The sequence below is a fragment of the Nestor notabilis genome, unplaced genomic scaffold (assembly GCF_000696875.1).
Source record: "Nestor notabilis isolate BGI_N333 unplaced genomic scaffold, ASM69687v1 scaffold970, whole genome shotgun sequence".
NCBI lineage: Eukaryota > Metazoa > Chordata > Aves > Psittaciformes > Psittacidae > Nestor > Nestor notabilis.
The window spans coordinates 54,501-67,825 of record NW_009909606.1 but is presented as its reverse complement, the minus strand read 5'-3'; the positions used below and the strand labels follow the sequence as shown (position 1 = coordinate 67,825).

The window sequence follows — 13,325 nt, the reverse complement described above, 5'->3', positions numbered from 1 at the left end:
CCTGCTGCAAACAAAAACGGGCGTTAGAGAAGTCAATGAACTTCTATAACCCAACTTAAAAAAACCAACCAAACCAAAGGAAGAATCAAAACAACATCAAAAGGGAGCCCTGGAGTCTGGCTTTAAACCTGCACTAGCATAACCCCAACCTCTCACCTGCAGAGAGACCTATTTGAGTGGCAAGACAGCAAAACGCTGCCTCCTTCTGTCCCTGCAAGAGCCACAAGATGCAGCACTGCCATTTGTTGTAAGGCAACGGTGCTGCTTATACTTAACCCTAAGGAAGGCTCAAACTGCTTGCAAAGATCATGTGAGTGTGATCTAGGTCCCAGGAATGCTGTGAAATGAGAAACCTCCCAGTCTGTGGCCTAAGGACTCTGCTCAGGGCTCTTCAAAGGAGGCGGGTGGCGTCTACCAAAGCTCTCGCACTCGGTTCCCACAAACACCTTTGAAAGGCAGTGGTGAAAAAGTTTTTTCAGCAGGAGTTTGAGTGTTATAAAGAGTTATTATCATCTCCCTTCCTTGTGCCTCGTGCCAAGGTAGCCTAAAAGTCAAAGGGTCTTCTTCCCTTGGCTTGAACAGTAGCTGAGGCAGTAGAATGCAGTTCTCCGCTGCGCTTCAGCCACAGAGGTACCTGTGCCCTGCTTGGCAGAGTGGTACAAATCACTTCATGGGGTCTAAAGATGCTCCCGTGTCTATTGCCTTTTTGGGCATTTAGTCTTCTCACGGCGTGTGGAGAAGTTTCAAGGCCAACGTCAATCAGAGGCACACTAAGCTCACTGAACACTACAATGCTGGCCTCTTATGGTTTATGATTTGAACTAGCTCACATGTGCTGCACCACCGCTGCCCCAGAACTGATTTACATTCATTGCTTTCCTTTCTTCCTGCCCTTTTCACCCCCACATCCTGGCTTACCTTGTGAATTTTTGGATATCAACACTGGAATTGGGTCAAACTCATCTTCTGTCACTTTTTCAGAGCCCTCAGGAGCATCAAAGCCTGATATCAGGTTAGTATCTTCTGCAGCATGAAGGAGAAACAGAGGTAAAGAAGCAAAGATAGCAGAGAAGGCTGGTTAGAATTGCTAAAAAGTGTTAGAGCATCTTTTCTGTTTTCAGAGACAGGGTTTAGAAGCAGGAGTTTCATTTAAAAGGTGAATAAAGCTGGTAAAAAAAGGTAGGAAGAGAGACAATAGAGAAGTGGAAGGAAGGCAAACCAAAAGCAAGCCAAGCCATGAGAACCACAATAAAATCTGGCTACTCTGAAGGCTTAACAATTGCCATAGGTAAAAGCTGTGGTAAAAGCCCAGGGCTTAAGCTCCCTGGGACTGAAGGTGTTCTCTGTCATCATCCAGGGGCTGCCAGGTACCAGGACAGTTTGAGAGCAGTCTGGCTCCCTCATGCACAAGGAGAAGGAAAGGGCTTGGAAGGAAAGGGGAGGAGGAGGAAAGAACCACAGAAGAAACTCCAGGCATCCACATGAGACAAAAGCCCTGAGCTTTCACCTGCAGTGATAAAGCAAGAAGTGCAACATGAAGTCAGATTTGCAAAGGGTTTCAAGTGCTTGAAGGCGTAACTAGAGAGGTTTTAAAGGCCCCAGGAGCAGCCCTGACACATAATTCCATTGATTTCAAACCACGTCAGCTGCAGTTGACACTTGGTGAGAGGCACTTTCAACCATCTCCACGGTAGCTGAGACATTTACCTGCCTTATCAGGCAATTACACACCTTTAGAGGCTCTCAGTCTCGCTGTGCATCACTGCTTGTTACACCTTAGACACCTAAAATACCTGCCAAAATCTGCTCCTCAATTGCTACATGAAAGCCAAGCTGATGGCTTCTAAGGAACGAGAAGATTGCTGTTTGACTCCTACCAAGAACAAAAGCTCTTTACCTAAACCTGACAAACAGGATAACAGGTTTGAGGGGAGATGAAGAAAGAAACCACTTGTGGAAATCCACCGTCCTCTGAAGGATCAGCCCCAGAAAAACACCCCACACATTTTAGAGTCTGGCCTGTGAGGTGTCAAAACCACAAAGATGCTTCATTTTAACACAAAGTCTCATCTTGTCATCACTCTGTCTCTGGCTCTATTTATTTATGGCTCTTCTCAACCTCCCTGGGAGCCTTTGCAAGCCCCCTACTTCCATTTCACTTCCTTTATACACACAAGAGCTCAGAGCTCTGCACTTTGCTGTACAAGGAGCTACTGAAGGGGCACTGCTCAAGTGTGGGCTTTCATTAGGACAGAAAAGGCTGGTGAGTGGCCCTCTTTGGGTGAAACTCCTTCAAAAGCCTCTGAGCTCTCCTCAGTGACTGTATCCCACCAGCAGGAGAAGTCTCCCTCCTCCCACACCTACAGCCTGTGCTGCACCCACCAAATGGGAAGAGAAGGAGCCTCGTAAAGGACAAAGGACGTTGTGGCTCTGCTCAGACCGTGACTGCTTTTTCAAGCCCTCCTGGTCCCACCATAACTTGCAGTGTTGCAGTTCCACAGGCTGGTTATGCCCTGGGACAGTTGCTTTCAAAGCCAGGATTGCATAAACAAAGCAGCTGAGGGGGATGTACAGTTAATGACGACACCCAGAGCTGTAAAGCAGGGTTTGAAAACAAGCCATAGGTGAGATTTGGGAAGATTGTGACGTTTCTGGGGCCCCCCACTAATGGAAGTCTCATTTTCCCCATGAAATGTGAGTCCTCCTCATCCCCGAGGGAAGAGCAGGGCAGCCCTGGGAAGTCAGTGAATCCATTTTCTCATTAAGTCACACCAGTGATGTTTGGGCTTTGCTGTGCTCCACACATGGAGTAATAACTGCTCGACATACATTTCAAGCCATTTACTCAAAATAAAGTGTATTATAGCAGTGAGCAATTAGAACAACTGCTTGTTTAAACCCAAAAGCTCTACGAAAAAACACAAACTCATTTTGAAGTGCCATCAAGTGTAAAAATTGATTACAGGCTGGTTTTAAAGCAATTCCTCTGAGGACAGATCATTTTCTGTTGCTATAGGGATACTCACCAAGTGAGCCAAGCAAAACCCAGCATCAAGGGGCACTCAGTAGTCAACATTTGTGCTGTGGGCCTCTGTTGGAGGAGATAAATAGCACAGAAGTCCTGGTCTTACAGGACTTACTTGTAGTCCTACAGTCACTACAAGCCTGGCTTTATGTGAGAGTCACCCACTAACATGTGGCATCGTCCCCAAGGGACAAGTACTCTGCTCCCAACTGCTTTAGGCATGTGCCAGAATGGAGTTAGGACCCAGCTTCCCAGGGCCCTCTACTCTTGCTTGTTAGTGGAAAGAGAAGAGAACTCTGGTCACTGCATTTGCACAGCTCCCCTCGAGCTCAAACACTGCTGCACTGCAGGAGCTGATGTGCAGCTCCTGGAACGTGCCACACATGGTTTGCTTCTCTTCTTCAGCTCTGCTTTCTTGTGTTACTATAAAGCTGCTCCACTTTGCAGTCGGGTGCTGCACTTCCAGGCTTGCTGTGAGGCTGCAGTTTGACTCAAGAACCTTCTCCTGCTAAGCTCTGAACAGGAAAACAGCTTCTAGATCTGGGAGGGCTCAGTCACATGCTAACAAATACCTCCTGTTTCAAAAACCTGTGACACTGGTAGAGATGGGTATCAGGCTCCCTTCCAGAATTCATAATGCAGCCCAAAACCAGGTCTCAAACACCACAAACCCACTCTGCATTCACTTATGAACCTGAGAAAGAGCTGCAGGCAAAAGCCTACCCTTTAAGCCTACTGGATCCCTTCTGCTGCATCCCTGCTTGATGCAAACCTTGTCTTCACAGTCAAGCTGAATGCTTTTATTCATACTTTTCCCTTAGTACTTCAATGTGCATTCCAAGTTTAACCAGTTTGGGAAGGAAACAAAGCAATGGCTTGGGGGAAAAGAAAAACCACCACCAGAACATGGGTGAGAGCATCCGATGGTGTGAACTGGGATCAGCTAAAGAGCACGCCCCAGGACCAGCGGGTGTTAAGAGACAAAGGGGCAGTTTTACCTTTGTGAGGTTGAGCTGCGAAAGCTACAGGAGCAAACTCATCCACGAGGTCAGCAGCAGGGTTAGAAAGCAGAGAACAGTCAAGCAGAGAGTCCTCCCCAGTTAGAGAGTCTGAATCCACGTTAGCATCCAAAGGCCGCGAGGGAGCATTAAACAGGACACAAACACCGTTAAGCTCATGTTCCCACATTCCTTCTCCCAAACCAGCACAAAAGCTACCACTTTGTGATGGAAACGCTCCCTGCTGCTCTGCAGTGGGGGCAGGGGGAGGCCCAACACCTTTAGCAGTAACTAACACATCCTCTGGGGCTACCTGCCCTCTAAAGCCCAGGACACAACAGGGAGATGATCCCACACAAGTGACAGGTTAAAGCAGGGGCAGCGAAGGGGAGTGTGGGGAGAGCTGCAGGGACTCTCTGGCACAAAGCTGAACGTGCTGCCTGTTTCACAGGAGACCTCTGAGAAGACGTCGAGTCCATCTGCTGCCAAAGTGGGCAGATCACAGACTGGTTGGGTTGAAGGGAGCTTAAAGCTCCTCCAGCTCCAACCCCCTGCCACAGGCAGGGACACCTTCCACTAGAGCAGGTTGCTCCAAGCCCCTGTGTCCAACCTGGCCTTGAACACTGCCAGGGATGGGGCAGCCACAGCTCCTCTGGGCACCCTGTGCCAGCGCCTCAGCACCCTCACAGGGAAGAGCTTCTGCCTTATCTCCAACCTGAACTTCCCCTGTTCCAATTTGAACCCATCACCCCTTGTCCTGTCACTCCAGTCCCTGATGAAGGTCCCTCTCCAGCATCCTTGTAGCCCCCTTCAGACACTGGAAGCTGCTCTGAGGCCTCCAGCAGCTTCTCCAGGTTCACCAGCCCCGATGTTCTCAGCCTGTCTCCATATGGAAGCTGCTCCAGCCCCTGAGCATCCTTGTGCCTTTCTCTGCACTTGCTCCAACAGTTCCATGGCCTTCACAGGAACAAAGGGACATGAATCATTTACTACCATGCCCCAATGGAACAGACACAAGTCGGTGCCTGCTCCAGATTCCAAAAGCACTTCACTGGGGCAATACTGCAGCACCTACAGACCTGTAGGGGTGGGCTGAAGGAGGTCAGTGCTGTCCTTCACAGCAACACTGACCTCCACGGAACCACGCAGCATCTGCTTACAAACACAGAAGCCAGCCCAGTTCACACTGATGGGCAAAGCAGTGAGAGAAGGGGTGTTTATGTGATTCCCACAGCCCACACTGGTACGATACAACCCTGTCCCCCCAGCACCCTCCTGCCTCACCAACCTGTTCTGTTGGAGGCCACCGACTCAGTCTGTGACACGAGGCGCTGGGGCAGCGGCGCCTCGAGGCCCGGTATGAGACTCTCAACAGCTACGTCAGGTTTTCCTTTCCAAACGTGCCGAACACCAGGGCAGAGGAGAAGCCAGAGGTTAGTTTGCAAACAGCAGCAGGAGCAGGAACTAAGGCAGCAGTTGTCTGAATCCTTTAGTGACCCTTTAGCACATGGCAGCAAGGCGAGGCTGAAGTGAGACCGACGCCAACTTAATCCTGAGGCAGGACTCAAACTGGGTTTGAGTTTTCCTGGGGTTTGCTGCTTTTTGGTTGTTTTGCCCTTCTCCCCCCCTCAATAATTTATCTGTTTCTGTTTGTGCAAGCCCAATTTGACAAATGCAGAGGGTGGAACGGGAGGTTAATAATGCAGAAGGCCTGAGGCTGGGCAAGTAACGAGATCTTTCTCCAGCCAAAGGGAACATTGACCTTTAAGGAGTCCCTTTGCATTAGAAAAATTCCTACTGTAGGACCCTTAATGTGTTCCCAGTTAAGCTTATCAAAAGCCAACATGTGGGATCTTTCTTTCCCATTTTGAGTGGAGCAAAGATGGGAGACCCTGCAGAGAGGAGGTGAAGATTTGGAACTCAGTATCTTACTGGGAACACCAGTATCATCTAATGTGGGTGTCCATTATGTGGATCCAAACAGATATCTACAAAGGCTGGATAGAAAGCTTTGTTTTTATAGACACCATAAAGGGAAGGGGGAGAGACAGAGTCACACCTTGTCTGGGTCTCTTCCTCGAGGACCAACATCAAGGTAATGACCAAGAAGTTAAAGAACAAGGATGCCCTCAACTGCCAGGGCCAGAAATGGTCTAATTGCTCAACCTAAGAGAGATGCCTGAGTATGTCTGTTTGCACAGCAGTGTGTGATTTGCAGGATCATTATCTAAGAGTATTCAGACAACTGCCAAAAACTGCAGAAGAGAAAAGAAGAAAGAGGTGACCCATTGCCCACCTTTCTATTCAAAGCTACAAAGGTTGCAACCAGCTAACCAGGGGACCCAAAACCACAACAGCAGCTGATTGCAACTACCTGCAGCTTGCAATTGTTAGCCTTTAGTGCACTGGGCAAGCAGATAAAAACATGATTCTGAAACACTCTGAAATCCTTCTACCTCCCCACCCTGCTGAGGGTCGATGGAGACATGGACCATGGTTCCACATGAAGCCTTTAGCAGGAACAGAGGGAATTTTTGTACCTTCTTCAGTCAGCTTTTAACTTTCTTCTAGTGTGACCAGGGAAACACACACCAGGCACAACCACAGTTATTGTGCCACACCAGTAAGCTTAGGTTCTAAATGTAAATATCAAGTCTTTGGTGATGTGGAGAACAGGCAGATCTGTCTTTGAGTCCCAGCCTGGTTTGGGTTGAAGGGAGCTTAAAGCTCAACCAGCTCCAGCCCCTTGCCATGGGCAGGGACACCTTCCACTAGAGCAGGTTGCTCCAAGCCCCTGTGTCCAACCTGGCCTTGAACACTGCCAGGGATGGGGCAGCCACAGCTTCTCTGGGCACCCTGTGCCAGCACCTCAGCACCCTCACATCATCCATCACTTCGTATCACATTGAGTTTCACCACCAGCAGTGGCTGTTTTGGGAGCCCAGTGGGGTTAACACGCAGGGTTACCATGCAGGACAAGACATGCTGTGTAAGACAGAGGGGAGGGGGCACCCCGGGTTTATTTTTACCATTCACAGCATCTGAGGTGCTACCGAAGGGGTCAGCAAGAGGCAGGATATCAGGGAGCAGAAGCGCAGTCTCAGGAGATTTGAGTCCCTCAATCAGTTTTTCTGGGTTAAAGCAGGAAAAGGAGGAAAGCAACAGAGAAAGAAAAGCAAACAAAAGAGACAATGTTAATCAGGTCTCAGTTCAGGGGCTCACATCCAGTGTGGCAGCCTCCGAAGAGCATCTGCAGCCTTGTGTGCAACCACGCTATCGCTCAGGGATGGTAGAGGGCAGCTATTCACTGGCCATGGTCATCTAAGACAACTGAGGACATCCTCATCCTCAGTGCACTGCTCTCCCTAAGGAGCCACTGCAAAGCAGCACATGGTTCCTTCACTCCTACCCAAAGCACAAAAGCTGAACATGAAAATCAAATTAAAAAGAAAAAAGTCAAACAAAACCTCCAGTAAAACCCCAAATCCCTGCTATTCCCCCACCACCACCTTCCTGTGATGGGAAGGTCTTTGTCTTTGGAATCACAGACTCAACCAGGTTGGAAAACAGCTTTAAGCTCATCAAGTCCAACCGTTCCCCAGCAGTGCCAAGGCCACCACTAACCCCTGGCTCTGAGGGTCTTGTCTACCCGGGCTGTGAACACTTGCAGGGACGGTGACTCCAGCCCTGCCCTGGGCAGCCTGTTCCAATGCCTGAGCACCCTCTGGGCAAGGAATTGTTCCTCAGCTCCAGCTAAACCTGCCCTGGGGCAGCTCGAGGCCGTTTCCTCTTGTCCTTGTAAGAGACTTTGCCAGTGTTTGTGTAAGAAGAAATGGAAGAGATGATCCGAAGCTCAGGATGCTAGAACCAGGCATCCACACCTATTGATCTCCTCAAGAATGGAATACTTACAGCCCTTAAGAGCTTAAGCAAAGGCAGAAATCAGTGAGACACCGAAGTGCCAGACACTGGAACCTGCCCTTGGGTTAAACAGCTCTTTAGGTACCAATTCATTGTTTCAAATCAGACAGGTCGTGCTCAGCAGCTCACCTCCTGTGCTTCCCGTTATCCCTCCCACAGAGACATGTAGACAGCCTGGGCAAAAAGCTAATCTCAATTATCAACCTGGGGGATGAGTGATTTCACCATCAAACTAAGCAGGTTTCCAATACTGAGATTAATGATCCAGCTTTCCCAAGGGATTACTTCACAAGAGGAGGAGATGAAGAACGTTTTGAGGATGCGCTAGAAGGGATCACCTTCAGCAGAGCAGCTCTGACAAGTGGGCTCCACACGGACACACGTGGCCACCTCAGCTTGTTGAAATGATGCATTCACCATCCAAGAGGAGAAGGAGCTGGGGCCCTGCCCCAGCTTTACAAAGCTTTTACAGCTGTTTTATGCTCCGAGCAGGGGCTTGGCAACCAGAAGCAGTGTTAATGCTATCAAAAGGGGACTAAGAGGATGGAATTGATTATAGGGTGTTGGGAAAGCACAACGCAACACAGGAGAGAGGCTTGGTGACAACAGAGAACATGCTCAATTCCTTTTCCCCTAAGTGAAGCAGTAGGTAACAGGTATCCAGCCAGGTATCAGTTAATCCAGAGAGCCAGGCACAGGACACAACTGTGGGAGAAACTATGGATTGTCTCAGAGTTGGGCAGTTTCAGACTGGGTTTGGCTCCTTCTTTGAGATGGAGTTTGTAAGCAATGAAGAGACACATGGTACATGGTGAACGTATTCCCATTTCAGGCCTAAGATACTCCTTTCAGAGCAGGCTCTTTTAGAACAGCAACCTGCCAATGCCCAGCTCTCCTCAAAGCACTCTCATCAACCTCTATCTTCAAACCCACACATACAGTAATCACTCCTTTTGCAATCCTGTGCCTTGCTCCTTGAAGTCTCCCTCCTTCCACCTTACCTTTCCAAACAGCTTCCTCCTCTTCCATTACTGCAGAATCTCCATTTAACACAGTGGATCTGCCTCTTGGTCAGGTACCTACTGAGCTCAGCCACACTTTATTAACATGCAGAACTTGGGAACAAACATGGTGTTTCTTCTCCCCACAGGTTAGTTTTAAATCCTGGCCCCTGGGCTCAACTGGTTTTATGCAAAGCTTTAGGCTGCCAGTGGTTCTTTGTCTTATTTTGTTACTTGTCTCATGAGATCTCCTTTCTTGTTTCCTTCATTGTAGCTGCTGTTACAAGTAGTCACTGCCTGATTAAAGGAACTTTATCCCTTTTGAATGAGGCTGGGAAGTTCAACAAAAACAAGGTGTCAGGATGAATGGGAAAGGAGATACCAAAAGCAGCAGAGAATCAGATGCCTCAAGGCTGTTTTGAGGCTTAGTAATTCATCTCCCTGGTTTGTTTTGTGTTGCATCTTGTATTAACCTGAGGATGAAGAGATAAAGGAACAGCAGTTGCTTTAAGTAGTGGGGAAACTCACGTTCAACTAAGAGCAAAGGAGAAGTTGGTGAAGGCCCGGTGAAATCCATGGTTCCACACTAGTTAGCAGGAACACCTTCTCTATGAGAGTTAGGTTTGGTCTCTTCAGCATCACACAGTTATCAAACACACACGTGTTTTCTGAAGCCACATCACTCAGGTCCAAGAAGCCCAACATGCCTCTGCAGTGGCAAATAAACCCAGCTCTTGAGCCTCTGCTTCACCTTAGCTCCAGTGACCAAAGCAGTAACTCAAGGAGGGCATCTTCTGCACGCTGGGCATGGACATCGGCAGCTGCAGTTTAGCTACATGGAGCCCTAGAGAGAAAAACCTTCCCCCTCCTGACACTGAGCTGTATTTTGGGTTCTGCCATCAAGCAGAAGCTTAACTTGTCATTTCCAAGGGCAAAGCTGCTTCACCTGCAAGTGAAGTCCTGGCTCAGATAGTGAGCAGGCAGCAACGCTAGAAAACCTGAACGAGGAAGCAATCCAGCAGTGCAAGATGAGGAAAAACTGGGGTAAGTAGTGTCGTTTCTGTTATCTGGACTAATCCTACAGTTCCAAGCCACATAGAGATGAAGTGATCATCAGCTGCAGAGCAGACCCCACCGACAAAGCAAAGGGCGCACAACACATCTGCCATCTGCAGAAAGAGATGAAGGTTACAGCCTCGGGTACCTCTAGAACACCCTCTCCCATCTGCCATCCCCTTAGCACAGGTCTTCTACTGAAGGAAAACCATGAGAGATGTTTTGCTATTAGAGCACCAGTTTGTTGTGAGTCTCTGGGCAGTTACATTGAGGAATTTATACTATCAGAGGTCCTTCTGCCTCAGATCCAATAGATTATTCTGATTATTCAGATGTAGACAAAGGAACAAGCCCAAGGCTAAACAAGGTAAAGAAAATGTAAGTCAATACAAAGGTGTTTCTGTCCCACAGCTCCTGAAGGGCTTTTCTCAAACTCCAGCTAGGAAATGGGGGCTTTAACTGATAACTGTGCTCCCACACGAGGCTGCCTCTTGGAGACACCCTCCTGCCCAAGCAGCTTTGCAGGTCACAGGGGAAGAAAGGCTGGTTCTGGTTCTGGTTCAGGACTGAGCTGACCAGTGGTATTTCATTTTCTGGCAGGTTTTCTACCCTGCCCATTTTCAGTCCTGACAGGATAGCAGCAAGTTTACTAGGGCTCTGCACCAGCTAGTAAGGACACTGGCTGAGTAAGCAAGTCATTAGCAAGCTTTAAGAAGGTGTCTAAGCTTAAAAGCGTGCAGGGGGGATTAAGAAGTGCCCTATCAGCCCTTCCCAGAGGTAAAACCCAGCCACGTACTGCAGCCTTTAGACAAATGTTTCACATTCCTCTGAGGTTCCAGTTCCTCCCAGTAAGAAATGAGTGATTATTTCCTCTCAGAGTCAGAGTAAGCAAAACCCACTGCAGACAAAGCAAAGCACGAGCCTACAGCTAACAGCTCTCAGAGGCATCCCCAAATGACAGATGCTGGTAGCTTCAGGGACTGCAAAACCAAATCAGTTCCTCCTGGAATGTAAAGCAAGAGCCTTCCCTCTGATTTGCACCAGCACAAGAAGGAGGTAATGCCACTTCACATCAGCAAAATTACCTGTGATTTCTGACCACGGGACAAGCAAGCAGGTTCAAACCCCATGCGTAAGTTGGGAAGCACAGCTTTGGACAACCCAGGGAGAAACTCTTGGCCTTTTCCTTCAGATCCCTTCTTTTCCAACACATGCACAACGTGATCTTTGAGCTTTTAGTCAATTTGCACAGACTCTGCATCTGCAACACCACCAGTGCCAAAGCCTCGGTTGGCATGCTGCATTCCTCCGTGGTGCCACTGATTGGGTAAGCAACAAAGTATATGCAGGAAGCAGTTTAAGAAGGACGAGAGGTATGGAAAAATATAAACCAAGAGACAAAGGTGGCAAATGGGCTTTTAGTTAGAGCAGGACATTAGAAAGAATCACGACTCCTGAAACACTTGCAAAGTTAAAAAGGGAACAGAGGGCAAAAATCTGCCCTCGGATGGGAACCCAGTGACCAGTCAAGCTGCAACATCTCAAAGCCAAAGGAGTCCCCCAGCCAGGCACAGCACACAGCAAGAACGTTACTCACTCGTGTACTGGGGAGGCAGAGCAAAAAGAAAGACAGTTCAATAGAGCACACAGCAGAGTTCTTTTCTTCGGATGGCAACTGAGGAGGAAAGACAAGGGTGTCAAACTCCTGCCAAGTCAAGTGTGCTGCGAGTGGGAGGGCAAAGCACCAAGGTGGGAATGGATTAGTCACTCGGGAGGATTCTGCCTATTGATCAGCCAAGGACTAAAGATTAAAGGAAGCCCTGCACGTTGTTCAGCAGCAGAGCACCTGGACTCATCAAGGGAAAGTGCTGGACTTTCATTTTCCTAATGGAGCTCCTGTGAAAGGGAATTGTTTCTTGTACAGCACAAATAGGAAGAGAAGGATAAAAAAGCAGTAGGAGTTGGCGTGCTTTAAATACACATCCCTTTGTGAGCACTGTAGAGAGTAACAGGGCAACATTTAACAGCGGCTCCCTAAGAGAGGAAAATCAATCTTGGGTTATCTCTCCAGATCTCAAATATTTGTGAAGTAACACCCCTTTGGATCAAACTCAAAGCCCAGACAGAAACAACACTAGATACTACGTGCACTTCTTTAGCTGGGATTCCTGCAGCCCATTGGCTTTGTGGCTCCAAATCATCCAAATATCATAGTGTGCTCACAGCTGATCATATGGCAACTAGTTCAAGTTACTATGTGAGTAGTTCCCCTTCTGCATTTTCCCAACTCAAGATGTAAACTCAGATCCCTAATACACATCAGTAAGTGTCTGTGTACATCTGCAACTACTTCATCTCAATGTGTCATAGAATCCCAGCCTGGTCTGGGGTGAAGGGACCTTAAAGCTTACCCAGTTCCTGGATGGGACACCTTCCACTAGAGCAGATTGCTCCAAGCCCCTGTGTCCAACCTGGCCTTGAACACTGCCAGGGATGGGGCAGCCACAGCTTCTCTGGGCACCCTGTGCCAGCGCCTCAGCACCCTCCCAGGGAAGAGCTTCTGCCTCAGAGCTCATCTCAGTCTCCCCTCTGGCAGGTTCAAGCCATTCCCCTTGGCCCTGATGAAGAGGGACGGTGTGTTCTGAATCTGCACTGCAAGGTACCTACTTCCTTAGCCCTTTGATGAGCATCCTCTTGGACTAACATAAAACCACATCAGACTGAAGGAAATAAAAAGGCAAGAATCATCCTTAAGTGTTATTTAAAAGCTTTGGAGAACTCCAACATGACAATGACTCTATAATAAGCAACACTGTTTGCCTTTACATCAAAAATGAGAATCAGCCGTGTGCCCAGATGGCACAGGGGTGCTTCCTTGGCCTGTCTTTCCCTCCCCAGCTCTATCTGTGTGTTTATTTAGCTGGGCCAGACATGGAATTTCTCTCTTATCTCACTTTCTGTTACGGTCAAGACAATGTCACAGAGGGCACTTGGTGTTGCTGCTCCTCAGACAAATCACTCCACTAAAGACACGTTTGTCCCTCAGCTGCAGTGAAGATGCTGAATTACTGCAGGGAGTAAATGGTCGTGTAAATTCACAAAGAATGATCCATTCTCCTTTGAGAAGGGGCAGAAAAGATGGACTCATTGTGCACAGATGACATTTGAGTCAGTTCTGATGCTGAGAGGCCACCAGTACGACCACAGCGACTCAGCAACCCACAGCAAGGAGGGAGCTTGTCCTCCAGCCAGAAGCAGGGAGGAGCAGAGCTGCTGTTTCTCAGCTCTCACACCTCAGTGCTGCTGCTCAGCAGCTTCTCCGTG

General features: G+C 48.5%; 1 protein-coding gene across 1 annotated transcript in view; it reads right to left on the bottom strand.

Annotated features, from left to right (window-relative positions):
- AAK1 (AP2 associated kinase 1) overlaps positions 1 to 13,325 on the bottom strand; it is a 54,464-nt gene that overhangs the window by 9,559 nt on the left and 31,580 nt on the right. The window contains 4 exon segments of the mRNA XM_010012771.1: positions 919 to 1,023; positions 4,024 to 4,134; positions 5,312 to 5,413; positions 7,053 to 7,154. Of these exon segments, the coding sequence (XP_010011073.1) occupies positions 919 to 1,023; positions 4,024 to 4,134; positions 5,312 to 5,413; positions 7,053 to 7,154 (420 nt within the window).